Source organism: Plasmodium fragile (genome assembly GCF_000956335.1).
Source record: "Plasmodium fragile strain nilgiri unplaced genomic scaffold supercont1.57, whole genome shotgun sequence".
Classification (NCBI taxonomy): Eukaryota; Apicomplexa; class Aconoidasida; order Haemosporida; family Plasmodiidae; genus Plasmodium; species Plasmodium fragile.
The window spans coordinates 102,135-116,712 of NW_012192637.1; the positions used below are offsets into that span (position 1 = coordinate 102,135).

The 14,578-nt window shown below is 40.6% G+C and overlaps 4 protein-coding genes across 4 annotated transcripts; 3 read left to right on the top strand and 1 right to left on the bottom strand.

Moving 5' to 3' along the window:
* Positions 1 to 1,644: 1,644 nt before the first annotated feature.
* AK88_04245 (uncharacterized protein) lies at positions 1,645 to 2,986 on the top strand (the record flags this gene model as incomplete). The annotated part of the gene is made up of 4 exons (XM_012481855.1): positions 1,645 to 1,660; positions 1,854 to 1,989; positions 2,106 to 2,145; positions 2,495 to 2,986. The coding sequence occupies 4 exons, from the start codon at positions 1,645 to 1,647 to the stop codon at positions 2,984 to 2,986; spliced, it is 684 nt and encodes a 227-aa protein (XP_012337278.1).
* A 556-nt stretch (positions 2,987 to 3,542) lies between these two features.
* Positions 3,543 to 4,545, bottom strand: AK88_04246 (uncharacterized protein; the record flags this gene model as incomplete). The annotated part of the gene is made up of 4 exons (XM_012481856.1): positions 3,543 to 3,691; positions 3,810 to 3,858; positions 4,031 to 4,312; positions 4,501 to 4,545. 4 exons carry the CDS (start codon positions 4,543 to 4,545, stop codon positions 3,543 to 3,545), a joined length of 525 nt encoding a protein of 174 aa, XP_012337279.1.
* A 2,226-nt stretch (positions 4,546 to 6,771) lies between these two features.
* AK88_04247 (uncharacterized protein) lies at positions 6,772 to 8,226 on the top strand (the record flags this gene model as incomplete). Its single annotated transcript, XM_012481857.1, has 1 exon — positions 6,772 to 8,226. The coding sequence occupies one exon, from the start codon at positions 6,772 to 6,774 to the stop codon at positions 8,224 to 8,226; it is 1,455 nt and encodes a 484-aa protein (XP_012337280.1).
* A 2,409-nt stretch (positions 8,227 to 10,635) lies between these two features.
* Positions 10,636 to 12,126, top strand: AK88_04248 (uncharacterized protein; the record flags this gene model as incomplete). The annotated part of the gene is made up of 1 exon (XM_012481858.1): positions 10,636 to 12,126. The coding sequence occupies one exon, from the start codon at positions 10,636 to 10,638 to the stop codon at positions 12,124 to 12,126; it is 1,491 nt and encodes a 496-aa protein (XP_012337281.1).
* Positions 12,127 to 14,578: the final 2,452 nt, after the last annotated feature.

The window sequence follows — 14,578 nt, forward strand, 5'->3', positions numbered from 1 at the left end:
AAAAAAAAAAAAAAGGCAAAGCAAAACAGAGAATAACAGAGCAACTTCACATGGACGCAAATCAAACATTTGGCAAAAAACGATAGCAATTTCGCCTCCCCTTTTGTAACGTGAAAAAAAAAAAAAAATATGTTGCAGCGTGCTTTTACTCAGTATGCATCGCGGAATTCTAACTCTTGGGATATTAAACAAAAATGAGTTTTTCCTTTTTCCGAGTTTTATCACAAGTGGGTTACACAAATGTGTGTGTATTTGGACTAATTGCGTGAGAATAATTTTTTTTTTGCTTGTCCTTTCCTCCACCAATGTAGCCCTTTTTTTTTTTTTTTTTTTTTCTGTCCGCGTTGTTAATGGGGTTGCAATTCACCGTCAGGAATTGTCCCCATCGCGGTACACACCGAATTAGAGGACATACAATGACGCGATTCTGTGGGACGAAACAAATTAACCAGCGGAGGAAAACTCCCCAATAGGAAACATAGCGTACAAGTGAGGGGCAAAATGGTAGGGACATAAAGTGAAAGAAGCGTCTCCACGATTACGTCGCCGCTGCTCCTGCACGATACACTACGACAAGAGAGGCAGCAAAATTGGGGAAATTACCAACTTGCAGAGGCCTTATATAAAGGAGCGCAGCTGTGCCGAGCGATGACCACAGATCAAGTGGGAGCAGACGCAAAGCTGGCTATGCACAGTTGGAGCTACAGTTAGACAAAAACCTTCGAGAAGAGTTAAAGTTAAGCGAAAAAAAGGGAAAGAATTTAAATTCGCCGCTGCTTTGCAAAAGTCCTTTGCATATGAAGAAAGCACGACATGCGATGTGGAGAGCTACAAGGGGGTTACAGCAACGTATCCCCTTGCGGTAGGTAAAGCGCATAAGGTACACGATCAACGCGTAAACTCGGCACATAAAACCACCATCCGCCTTAACGAGCACTACGCGTTCCGTTCTATCCAGCCCATAGCAAATGGTGGCCATTCCGCGTGTGCAGTGTGAGAAGTTCTCACTCCGAAAGAGAATGATCATTAAACGCGAAGGTAGCTGACCACCAAACATTTTCAATTAACGACGTTGCCTCTCGCGAATTGATGTGCCCCACTCATACGTATAGACAACTGCACGCTTGAACGCATGTATATATATATATTTTTTCCAAAAGTACATTTTCCTTTTTAAGCAACCTTTTCTTCTTCTTGTAAAAAATTTTACAATGTTGTTCCTCACGAAAGAATTCCGTGCCGTCATTGGCGACTAAGGATAAATACTACATCACTAGGCAGTAAACTCCTTCCTGTTGTTCTTCCCCTCCCCCCTATCAGTGTGCCCCGGTGAAGCGTAACGAACGCTGCGGCACGTTGCAGACTTGTATATGTATGGTCACACGTACATAAACATGTACACAGGGACACACCCGTTTTAATTGCTTACGTAAGTTATAACCGTAGCATGAATAACAAATGGAATGGGTAAATGAGGGGGTTCATATTTTTGGCTAAATTGGATCTTCCAACGGGAGCTTCAAATGTGTCAGTTAAACCGCGATAAAAAGGTGTACCCCTGCAGAGGAAAAAAAAAAAAAAAAAAAAAAAAAGAAAAGTGTGACACACGTAGCACGTATATTTGGTTCGCGTACCCCGAAATGTATGAGCCACCTTAAAAGTGAATCGCCGTTCACAGCATTTGCTCCTCCACCGGCTTGTAGCATGGGGAGGACCTTATAAAAATTGAGCAAAGGAAGGAAGCGAACATATGTGTACCCCTTAAAAAAAGTAAAAAATATATATATACGTAGTGTAATGCAGGAGGTTGAATTTTTTTTTTTTTTTTTTTTCCTTTCTTGACTAATCGGCAGAATTAGCCTTAGTAAAATATTTATGCATCCTAGGTAGTCACCATACAGTCAGTCAGCTGGTCATATCTTTATATAAAGGAAAAGTAAAAACAAACATCCTCCAAAATGAACAAACTGGTGAGTCCGAGAGGGAAGAGTAAAAATGAGTAAAGAGTGAATAGTCCCTTGTGCCTTGTGTTTACCTCAAAATTCGCCTCTTACTTCCCTTTGTTAGCTCACGACCCTTTTGGCCCTATTCCTTTTACTGCAAAGGAGTTGCATTCAGGCTGAGAACCATGAAATCACTCATAAGGTAAGGGCAGAGTATGTGTGGGGAGAATAGTGGCACGCTTCCTTTCAATGCCACAATCCCTTTATCGTCTGGGTACACTTGATGAGGGAACGTAGTGGGCTCTTTGGACAACCTCGCTTTTGCTTGACCGTTCATATATTTTTGCCATACACTCCACTTTTTGCATGAACGGTTCATATTTTTTTTTCTTAACAACTGTACTGTTTAGCCTACCTACATACAATTTTCAGCTAGCCACTCCGTTTTTACCGAACGCGTTCATATTTTTTTTTTTGTTTTTTTTTTTTGCTAACCATTGTTATTTTGGCTGATCCGTTCACACGTCTTTTCTTTTCTTTTTTTTGCGTAGACTTACTTCGACATAAGCATAAATGACAAGCCGATCGGGAGAATAACGTTCGGGCTGTACGGAAAAGTAGCCCCAAAGACGGTGGAAAATTTCGTCAGCATATGCAAAGGAACAGTAGTGAATGGTAAAATGTTGAACTACACGAATTCGATTTTTCATCGCATAATTCCGAATTTTATGGCACAAGGTGGCGACATAACGCACTTTAACGGAATGGGTGGTTTGAGCATTTATGGAGAGAAATTCAAGGACGAAAACTTTACGTTAAAGCATACTAAAAGGGGCATGCTGTCCATGGCGAATGCAGGGAAAAATACCAATGGAAGTCAGTTTTTTATTTTATTCATTCCGACCCCTTGGCTAGACGGAAGGCACGTTGTCTTTGGGGAAGTAATTGATGGGTTGGACAAGTTGGTTCAGATTGAAGCGGTGGGCACCGATTCGGGGACTCCTCTAAAACGAGTCCTCGTCACAAAGTCGGGTGTGTTGTAAGATGCACCATGCACACATAGCATTTAGCGAGTTCTGCCTGTGTGCGCTTGTTACTTGCGAACTGTGGCGCTATGGCCGTTTTATGGCATATTCCTCCCTTTTTTTTTTTATTATTTTAAATATAACTTTAAAAGGATACATAAAAAACGTTAAAGGAGAAAAGGACAAAAAATTAGAAGTTAATGAAGCTATTAGAATGTAAAAAGGAGGGAAAAAAAAAACGAATGACAAAGAATAATTACAAACAACGGTATGCGTACACAGTTGTACGGTCAACACTTCATGCAGAATGAGGTTGAAGGGGGGTGTTATTATCGTGTCCTTTTAACCCCCCTCACATATTATCTCCGTGCCCATCTGGGTAGGTCCTCTTTTCCATGTTTAAAAAGATGGGGGGAAAAACTCAGAGTAGGCATGGGAGATCAAAATGAACATTATTCAAAAGTATGGTCTCCACCGGTTACACAATATTTTCTACGTGGTGCAATTATGAGATGGTTCCCTCATCTCTTGGCACGAAGAAGCCAGCTCGTCAATGAAGCCTCTTTTTAATACGTCACCCTTTGCACTTCTTAACTCTCTCTATGGCTAACTTTTTGGCCGTTTCGAACCCGTGATACTCGGCTGAGAAGGACCTGCACACGGGGAAGTTTCTCTGGCGGTAGAATGCCACCCAGCAGTTTGTTACGACATCGTAATGGACCCCTGTATGTGGAAAGGCGTGCAGGTATGTAAGTAAGCATGTGTAGAATGAAGCACATGTGTGCGCACACGCATGGGTCATTGGGGGACCCCTTGAAAGGTGAAGCGGAGTTGCACCTACCTTCCACGCCAGACTCGTAATGGGGCCTGTCATTAATGCGCTTGTTGTCCTAAAAGGGTGAATAAAATAAATGCACAAATGATGGGAGGTTCCAACAGTTATAGAAAATAAGAAAAAAAAAAAGCATGTCCAATTAATGACCCATCGTGTGTAGAACAATACACAAAGCGGGAGTTGTGTAGGAAAAGAGAAGAGACAAAAAGACCTTTCCATTTTTTTACCTTTAAATATTCGAAAAATTTGATGGCCTCCCTCTTGGCTGATTCTATCCCATACTTTTTAATAGGGAAAGGTTTCGCATTCAGTTTGTTATTTTCAAACCAGAACACTTCCCACTGCTCATTGAGTTGTTCGTACTTTATATTTTCATTGACTGAATCGAAGTAGTCTTTCCTGATGGTAACTTCTTTGGCACGGCGAAGGTGCACGGGGTGAAACCTAAATTGGGATGAGCATACCGGGTGAGGGGCGGTGGAGTTGTACACTGATGGATGGTCTGCACTCTACCATTTGTTAATAACATGTCGGGGTCCAGCAGGAATGTGTGCATGTGCTGATTTTTTTTTTTTCCGCCCTTTTATGTAGGGGTCAAACCTGTTCTCAGGATCCGAGCGAAACTTGTTTCCTATTCCCCACTTAAAAACATATTGCATAAAGTTGGCCTGTTCGTTCCCTTGGGGTGTCACCGCACTAGTAGGGGTCGCATCGTTTGTCCCTGACTTACGCAGGAGCGCATTTTTCCCACTTTGCGTAAGGCACAGTGAGCTCTTTCTATCTCTACATAGGGGGCTTACATGCAAGCATTTCTTCAGCCATATGTAAGGGGCCTTCCGCAGTAGTGGATTGTTTCCCGCCTTGCATACACTTAAGCGCGCGGTCCATAGGTGTGTGTATGGAGTCATATCTTCCTAGGCATATGTTTATGCACGCACAGGGAACGTATCCCAGGCGGAGTGGTAAACGCGTTGTCCCATTTACTGCTTGGGAAGCACCCCATTTGGTGACGCAGCCGGGGAGAGGTACACTTCTATGGAGTTATGCGCTGGAATTTTAATGAGCACATTGGAAAGGAAAAATTACACTCCTTTGCTTATCTTGTTTAGATACCCCTTCGAACTGTTCAATAGGAAGAAAAAAAAAATTAAAACAGCCGCTCAGAGGTGATTACTCTACTATTGCGTGCTGACCAAAAAAATTTACACTTCATCAAGTCGCTTTTTTTTTTTTTTTTTTTTTTTTTTTTATGCACTCTCCATTGGTGTAAACGGGGCTTTGCTGCAAAAGGGGGACTTGCTTTAAATGTTGACCATGAGCATCCTTCCCTTAGGTGGCACAATCTACCACGTACAAAAATAACGTATGTAACAGTGTGTGAGTGCGCACGCGGTGTGACCTTTCTGGGGAATTCACTTTTGTGCTCGTATATTCACAAGGACGTAGGGAAGGACCAGAAGCGACCAAACCTTTGCACAAAATTTGTGAAACATAAATTTATAACGAAGTGTCCTTCAATTGTATTTCTTTTTTTTTTTTTTTTCCTGTGGAACAAAAATGCTAGAATATCGTGCCTATATGTGTATGACGCGGGGGATATTTTCAGGGGCAACATGCACCTTATATGTCACTCCTATGAAATTTTGTATAGCGGGTGGGAGGAGCAAAATGGACGAGAAGAGACCTACGCAGATTTTTTGTTTTTTCTTTTTTCGCTCACTTGTAGCATAAGCGGTATGGTTCAGGTAGGGTGTAAAATAGGCTGTCCTTTTTTGGGCAGTTTACATTTTCTATTGGACTTGTTTTTTTTTAAAGAACACAGTGGGGCTCTGCTCTGGCGCGCATGCATGTGAAACAGAACGGAACAAAGAGCATGATGTGCCTATGCGTGTATGGTGGGTACAATATGTGCGTATATATTCAATGGGGACAATTTTTACGTGGGAGCTATTATTTCCACGGCTAATTCGTATGCGAACAAAATTGCCACCGCCAGGACACAAAGGGGGGCACACATCATATTGAGCTCTTACACTTTTAAAAGAGCCTATAAAAGGGACGCCACTTCATTGTGCGTATTACGGCGTGTAGTTCCACTTCCAGGAGCGTTCACCCCGCCAAGGAGGAGTTAACGACGCGACAGTTATACTCTGACCCACTTGGTTTAGATCCAACCAGTTGTTGTATACATGTATATATATATATATATATATTTTTTTTTTTTTTAAATTTGTGTGGTCCGAGTTTCACCGGTTTAAATTGCCCACTTGGGGTCGCTGACCTCAAAATTGCCACTCTTCTTCATGCACGTGCAATATTTTTCCTTCTGTTACAAGTTTCAAATGAGCAAGTTTTGCTTCCCACACCATGATGCGCCGCACCGGTTATTGTTGGCCTTTATTTTCATGCGCGTGGTGTTTGCTTCTGCATTTTTTTTTTTTTTTTTATACGTTTATTTTTTTAAGATCTCTTATATTTTTGTAAATATTTTTATTTTTACGCTTATTTTTTTACTTCAACTACAAAAATTAAATTTTTATTTTTGCGATGATTTTTATTCCCATTTTCATTTCCCTAAATAACATTATGAGCGTATTATATAATAACATGTTAACATAGGTCACATCCATAAGCCGTATTATATAACAGTCTTTGTTTACATCACCTACTACTGCGCGTCCCCGTGCGCGCCAAAATTGCGCAAACTTTGAAGATTCCCCGTGCTCTCTTAAAAACATTCTCCCGAGCGTTGGCTCGTAAAGGCCACTTTAGCGCAACCCTAATCCCCATAAAGTACTCTGAACTTTGGGGCAGTTATTTATTTATTTTTTTTTTTTTTTTCCAAAAAGGCATAAAGCTCTCTACTACCCAAAGGGTATAGGATAATATATATATTACCATTTGGCTTAAACTTTGCATAAAGGTTTGACGTATTTTTTTTTTTTTGTTCTTGTTCGTTTTGTCAATAATGGAGTATCACGTTGAATATGACTCTAAAGAGTCTGGTAAAACTGAGAAGGAGGCTTTTGTACAAAACTCATTTAAGGAAACAAATGGAAAAGGAAGGAAAAGACTGTTCTTCATCTTATCCGTATCAGTTATAGGCCTGTTAGCTGGATCTGCATTTTATTTTACACGCATGGACAAGAACACCAATGATGAACCCCAGGACAATACCACATATGGAGTTAGCAACAGTGATGACTTTATTATCACTAGTTTATTGAAAAGCCCAGGTGGAAAAAAATTCATTGTGTCCAAATTAAAAGAATTAATATCTTCATATGATGAGGATGTTAACTTGAATAAAGCAAGACGGGAATCCACTGAAGCGAAGAGCACCTCCGTTGCTACAATTAACCAACAGAAGCATGGAAATTTTAAAGTGCCTACAAATGTGAACATCAACTTTGCCGACTCCAGATTTTTGATGACCAATTTGGAGAATGTCAATTCGTTTTACCTCTTCATTAAGGAGCACGGAAAGGAATACAAGACACCAGAGGAGATGCAACAAAGATACCTCGCTTTTGCAGAAAATTTCGCAAAGGTAAAGGCACACAACAGCAAGAAGAATGTTCTGTACCAAAAAGGAATGAATAAGTTTGGTGATATGTCCTTTGAAGAATTTGAAAAGAAATATTTGACCCTGAAAAGCTCAGATTTAAAGGCGTATAAAGGAAAGCTAAATATAGTGTCCAACTACGAGGATGTAATTGACAGATACAAACCAAAGGATGCTACCTTCGATCGTACCAATTATGACTGGAGACTACACAAGGGTGTAACCCCTGTAAAGGACCAAGGCGATTGTGGATCTTGCTGGGCCTTTAGTACCGTGGGAACTGTGGAGTCACAATACTCAATTAGAAAAAACGAATTGGTATCCTTAAGTGAGCAACAAATGGTAGACTGCTCTCGTCAGAACAATGGCTGCGATGGAGGTAACATCATAAAAGCCTTTGAGGACATGATTGAAATGGGAGGACTCTGTGAAAATAAAGAATATCCATATGTCGAGAACGTACCAGAAATGTGCAAATATAAGAGTTGTGAAAAGAAATACAAAATTAATACCTTTGTAGAAGTACCTCAATATAATTTTAAAGAGGCCGTTAGATTTCTGGGACCCTTAAGTGTTAGTGTGGCTGTAAGTGATGACTTTGCCTTTTACCAAGGAGGTATTTTTGATGGAGAATGTGGCCGTGAGACGAACCATGCTGTTATTCTAGTAGGTTTTGGAGTTGAAGATATTTACGACTCTGATACCAATACCACCAAGACACACTACTACTACATTATTAAGAATTCCTGGGGAGCCTCATGGGGAGAGAGAGGATTCATTCGAATGGAGACCGACATAAATGGATACAGAAAGCCGTGTTCCCTTGGCCTGGAGGCCCTAGCTGTTCTTGTGGAATAAAGGTTGATGTAGGAAAGAAAGGAGGGGAGGGGTGGGAGCCAAGAAAAGGACAATCTCACTGCTCCGTGATCTGGTAGCTGTGCAGATTAGTGGCTATTCGCGATGACAATTACGCATTTGAAAAATGATATCCCCACACTTTGCCTATGGACACCCCCACCAAGAAGTCTCCACACACACAAGTGCGCACGCAGCACCGCTTGCATGAATTGAAGTACCTTTACAGCACATCTTTAATGGATGGAAATTGCGTGAGACAGATTTTCCCTTCCCGAGGAGTCTCTATACCCCCTGGGGGTTTCCACCAGCTGTCCCTCCGTTTTGAAAATACTCTCCGAGATTTTACCCCTTCGCCTCAGGGTTTATTTATTCCGTCCCTTGGTTTTCTACAATTTACCCGTTCATTCTTGTCTCTTTCTATTTTTCTCTATAAATTCCGCGCACGCTGTCATGTGTCATTTGGAAGGAGGCCAATTAATAAATATGCCTTCTTTAAAAGTGGCATGTGCAATTTTATATATATGTAGCGTTATTGTTACACCCCTTATTGAAAAAGCATCATATGCTTAGAATTTTTTTTTTTTTTCTTTTTCTTTTTTCTCTAAAGGGATAGAACACCCTAAACTGTTACGATTATGAAAATGTTAAGGAAAAAAGGGTGTTTACACTTTCTAGCGTGGAAGCGCACAGATTCGGCATTCACCCCGCAGCGATATGTTTTCCGCCAAAAGGCGACTTTGCAAAAGTTGGGTACGAATCCATGGCGGTATAAACGAAACAACCCCCTTTGTCCCTCTTCATTAACAAGATTAATATGTTAACTCCAAGAGGATTTCCTCACCGAGGCGATACAGTGTTGTTTAAACATTTCTCTCCTTGGCTGCGTTGTTTTTGTGTATAATTAATACTGGATGGAGAAAAAAAAGGAAAAAGTAAAAATGGTTCCAAAAATTGTGTACAGTAACTACATATTGACCGTGCTATTTTTTTCCCGTATGCCATTATGGGAAGTAGCGCTAGAAATTTCCCCCCTTTTTTTTTTTGTTTTTTAATATCACAAAAGGGGAGAGCAGGTAATATCTACAACGGATATTAATGCGATCGTGTAGCACGTATTTACAAATGTGCCGCAGGAGATTATTACTCTAACTTGCTGCTCCTTTTTTGTTCTTTTCACACTGGAAATTTCTACGCACCGCAAGAGGCAGAGATTAAAGTGCTGTCGTAAAAGCGAGGACGTGAAACGCTCTAGGATAAATGCAACATACAACTGTATCATGTATCCACGCCGAGGAAGAACAAATTTGGCGTTCCGCTGAGCGGTGCATGTGAAAAACATATATATGCAATACTACTCTGTGCTGTGCTATGCATGCATGTGCCTTTATTTTCTTTACCCTGCGTTCTCCTTGGCCGGAAAAACTTTTAGAGTCAAACCACCCAGAGCGACGGCTTGATTCCCCCCTGCCCCACAAACACACACCTAAATAAATTATTTTTTGACCGAATTAGGGAAAATGCTCGTTCTACAATTTTTAGCATAAAAAAAAAAAAAAAATAGCTGCCGGAGTTGTGCCTTTTTTTAAATTGTACACAAGGGATCGATCATCTAGAAACAGTCGGCAAACGGGCATGTTGCCCTTTCCCCTCCTTGTAGAAGGGATAGCAAAGGAAAAAAAAATAAAATTAGAGAAAATTCCTGCAACGTCACCCTCCGTCGCATTTTCTCCGAATAAACAAAATTGTACCAAAAAAATATGTCACATGTAGGATGGAAAGTAGCGTGGTAGGTGTTGTTTAACTTATTTGTTCTTATTTTATTATTTTTTATTTTATTTTTATTATTATTTTTTTTCTTTTGCGCACCCCTTTTGCTGCTCTCCTTTCATGTGACAAATTTGAACTACCTTTTTTTTCATGCATGAGAAACTTATTTGAAACCAAAAAAAAAAAAAAAAAAAAAGTTGCACTTTTCTTTTCCTTTTTGCAACATATTTTTTCTTTTAGGAGGACCTTTTTCTCTTTTGCCTTACTCCTTTTTCCTATACCATTCCATTTTTGCTGTTCCTTTTTTTTTTTTTTTTTTTTCTGTTTTTTTGTGCATCCACTTCCGCTATAATTGTATATTGTTGTATATGTTTTTATGGTTTTCCCTTTTTTTTTTTTGTTTGGCCTCGTTCGTTAGTTTTTGTTTTTTTTTATGTTTTGCCTGTGTTAAAACGATTGTTTCCTTTGTGAGCTTTTGAATCTGGCTCTATTTGTGTAGAAGCAGCGACAACTCGTTGTAGATATTTTTTGTGCCACAGTTTTTTTCCGCTGCTGCGCTACCCGCCGCCTTTTTTGTTCATTTCCTTTTTTTTTCTACCACTTTTTGCGCCTCTGCCCACACTTTCGCCCCTTTGATTCAACATGGAATACCACATGCAGTACAGTACCCAGGACTCCCTGAACGCAGGAAAGAAGGCGTTCATGGGGCAGGGATACAACTTTGACAAGGCAGCGTTGAAGAAAAAGAAAAACGGCCTCATCATCTTGTCCGTCTCGGTTATTTGTATAGTCGTGTGCTCCGTATTTTACTTCACCAGATCTGCACAAGGGAATGGAGGCATTATATACAGAAATGGGGAGAAAGTGGACGATGATTACATAATAAATTTTTTATTAAAAACTAAAAATGGAAAGGAATTTATTGCATCAAAAATGCAGGAGTTATTATCGGCGTATGGCAAAAAGAAGGACAACACGTCCTCTCACCATGCAGACATATTCAAACGCTTTACAAGGAAGGACAAATGTACAGGCAATAGTTGTGGTGTTAGTCCATATAGGAAGAATTCACATGAGGAAGAGATGGTACCCCAACCAAAATTAGTCAACCCTCTTATTGACACCCAATTTTTGATGACCAATTTGGAGAATGTCAATTCGTTTTACCTCTTCATTAAGGAGCACGGAAAGGAATACAAGACGCCAGAGGAGATGCAACAAAGATACCTCGCTTTTGCAGAAAATTTGGCCAAGATTAAGGCACACAACAGTCAAGGAACTTCCATGTACAGAAAAGGAATAAACCATTTTGGTGATCTTTCCTTTGAAGAGTTTAAGAAGAAATTTTTGACTCTGAACACCTTCGACTTTAAGTCAGGTGTTAAGGGATTACCACGCATGGCTGATTACGATGAAGTAATTCATAAGTACAAACCAAAGGATGGTACTTTTGATTACGTGAACCATGACTGGAGAGACTTTAACGCCGTGGCACCTGTGAAGGACCAGAAGAATTGTGGTGCCTGCTGGGCCTTTAGCACAACAGGAGTTGTAGAGTCACAATACGCAATTAGGAAAAAGGAGTTAGTCTCCCTAAGTCCACAAGAAATGGTCGATTGCTCCTTCAGAAACCATGGATGCGAAGGAGGCACCCTCATGAATGCCTTTGAGGACATGATCGATTTGGGAGGCATCTGCAAAGAAAAGGACTACCCCTATGTAGATGTAACTCCAGAACTTTGTGACATTGATAGATGCAAGAACAAGTATAAGATTACAACCTACGTACAGATTCCTGAAATGAGATTTAAAGAAGCCATAAAATTCTTAGGACCCATCAGTGTAAGCATTGCTGCTAATGATGATTTTGCTTTCTATGAGGGAGGTCTCTTTGATGGCTCTTGTGCAATTTCCTCCAACCATGCTGTCGTACTTGTTGGTTACGGTATGGAATTAATGTATGATGCCATGAGCCGAGGGTATGAAAAACGATACTACTATTTGCTCAAAAATTCTTGGGGAGAGAAATGGGGAGAAAAGGGTTATATGAAGATTCAGACAGATGAGTACGGATTGATGAAGACTTGCATGCTTGGTGAACAAGCTTTCGTTGCTTTAATTGATGAATTTTAAAGCAAACCGTGTTACAGGACACAACATAGTAGGGGGGGGGGGGGTCACCCCCCTTTTGCATCGCATAAAAATACACGTTTCCATATTTTGTACTTGTCATATATTATAAAGCGGATATTTTGTTCTCCCTCTCTTTTTTTTTTTCCCCTCCCCTGAAGGAGAAAACTTCGGCCTCTAGTCGGCGCACTTTTGCTGACCGCTTGAAGTTCACCGTTCATGATTTTATTTTCATGTGTACTTGTCTTAACTTTTTAAGGGGGCACCTTTTTGTGAAAATATTAATCGCCCCCTCCTTTGCGCCCTTTTCCGCATTTTGCTCACCTGCACACCCCTTTGTGTGATGACTTAAACCGTTTTCCCTTTAAATAATTACGATACAGCGCCGAAGGCCCCGCAAAGAAAAAAAAGAAACACATGTGTTTGTGTGTGCGTTCGTATATTTAAGAGTTCCTCCTTAATGGAGCAATGTGGCTAAATGTATCTCGCCCTATTTTGGTTGCTATGGGGAGAAAGAGGTTTGATGAAGGCAAAATTAAAGAATTAAAAAGGTAAAAAGGTAAAAATTAAAAAAAAAGAGAAAAATTAAAAACCTATGAACCGTTCATAACATTTTGCCACGTCGAAAATAAAGTGCCCAACGGAGGCCCATTCACTTCTCTCTTTTGCAAAATAAATGAAAAAGAAAACCTCTTTCTGGATGATCATTTGCCCGAGCGCTACTTCTGGAGGGCAAAGAATCAGCCCCCCTGTCACGATTAGAACAGAGGGGGGAGCCGCTTTGACGGTAGTGTGTCTACAACTGTTGGCGCCCCGCCAGGATCAGAAGTATGTGCTATCATACAAAACCGTTTTGTTAAGGCGGCACCAACTGGGGCACCCCTGATAAGGAACGAACCTAACGCGAGATGATGGATTGCTCAAAAGGGGAACGCAAGTAGAAAACACTGAGGTATAATTCAATGTGCACATGTTTAGCATGCCTCTTTCTTTCTTGCCCCTCTGTTTGCACTATCGGAATGCTATGAAAGTATGTGCAGGGGGAATAACCCAATTTTTTCCTATTGCCTTAACGTCTTTGTAAAACGGAGTTACGCATATCAATAACTCTGTTGATTCATAACCGGAGTCTGATTTGTTTCCCCCACCCCCTCACGTATGCACGACTGTTCGCTTAACCATTCGTGTGCGACAAAGTTGTGCACGTGCGTCCTTGCCCTCGCTGACAGAGCAATATTTCCCCCCCTGGTCTTACTACCTTGAGGTTACACTTCCTACACTCGAAAAGAGTAACAGAAAAAATATGTTCATTTGTTTCAACAAGGATGGAAGGGAGCAAGCACATATATGGCTTACTTCCCCCTTAAAATGTAAAATTGTAAGTTGGGCTTAGCTTTGAAAATGTGCCTAACTGCTGCTAGATTTGCAAATTGTCAAAGAATAAACTATGCCACTGGAATACGGCCTATTGGCCGTTTTGTATGCACTGTGAGACAAGGAGGTGGATACTTCGCCAAGGGGAGCCACTTTTTCCAACTGTCGATACGTGCGCATTGGTACGCGTTTATCATATATTAGTTACATTCGATGGGGGTGCTAGACGGATTTGTCTTAGCTTAGCTGATCATTCGCAAAGATGTCCGTTGGGGTTGGCCAATCGTGAAGGACCATTGGGGTACGTTTCCCCATTTGATCATTTACTGGGGATTGCTCGAGGGGGGGTGCGCGGTAAACAGCCTAGAGGCGCAAGATCGTTCGCTTCCCTCGTGTACCATCATGGAGGTGCGTTTCCAAAAAAAAAGTGCGAAGGGGAAACCAGTGGAGGATAAATGATTAAGCCGCATAAGTTACAACATGGATACAAAAAAAAAAAAAAAAAAAAAGAAGCGTAAATAAATACATTAACAAATGTGTAAATAAAAACGTAAATAAATAAGCCAAGTGAACAAAAAAAAATGATGAAAAAACATGCGAATGATCAAACACGATAAAGCGGAAGTGCAAAGTAGCAATGACTGAGGAGGAACTCAGTGAATTTATCCCCTTTGGAAACTTAAACTACTTTTCTCAAATCCACTTGTTCTTTTTTTCACGTAGGCACTGTTTTGGTAAAAAATGACACGACACTTTTTTCCCCCCCCGCCGCTCTGCATGTGAGAGGGGCCAGCACGTGGCACAACGCAGAAACGCACAAAAGAACAAATTACAAATTACAAAGCACGGATGCACAATTGCACGAAACACAAATATACACTTTGCCGTTATTTATATCGTTCCTCACCCATTTGCCACAATTTACACTAGGGGCATGCATATGCTTTCAACTGTCCTGCACCTTTTTTTTTTTTTTTTTGTTCTTCTTTTTTTGTTTTAATAACATATGCGAAAAATTAGCCACAAAGTGCCATATCACTTAAAACAGTAGTACAATTTTTACCACTCTTTTTTTTTTTTT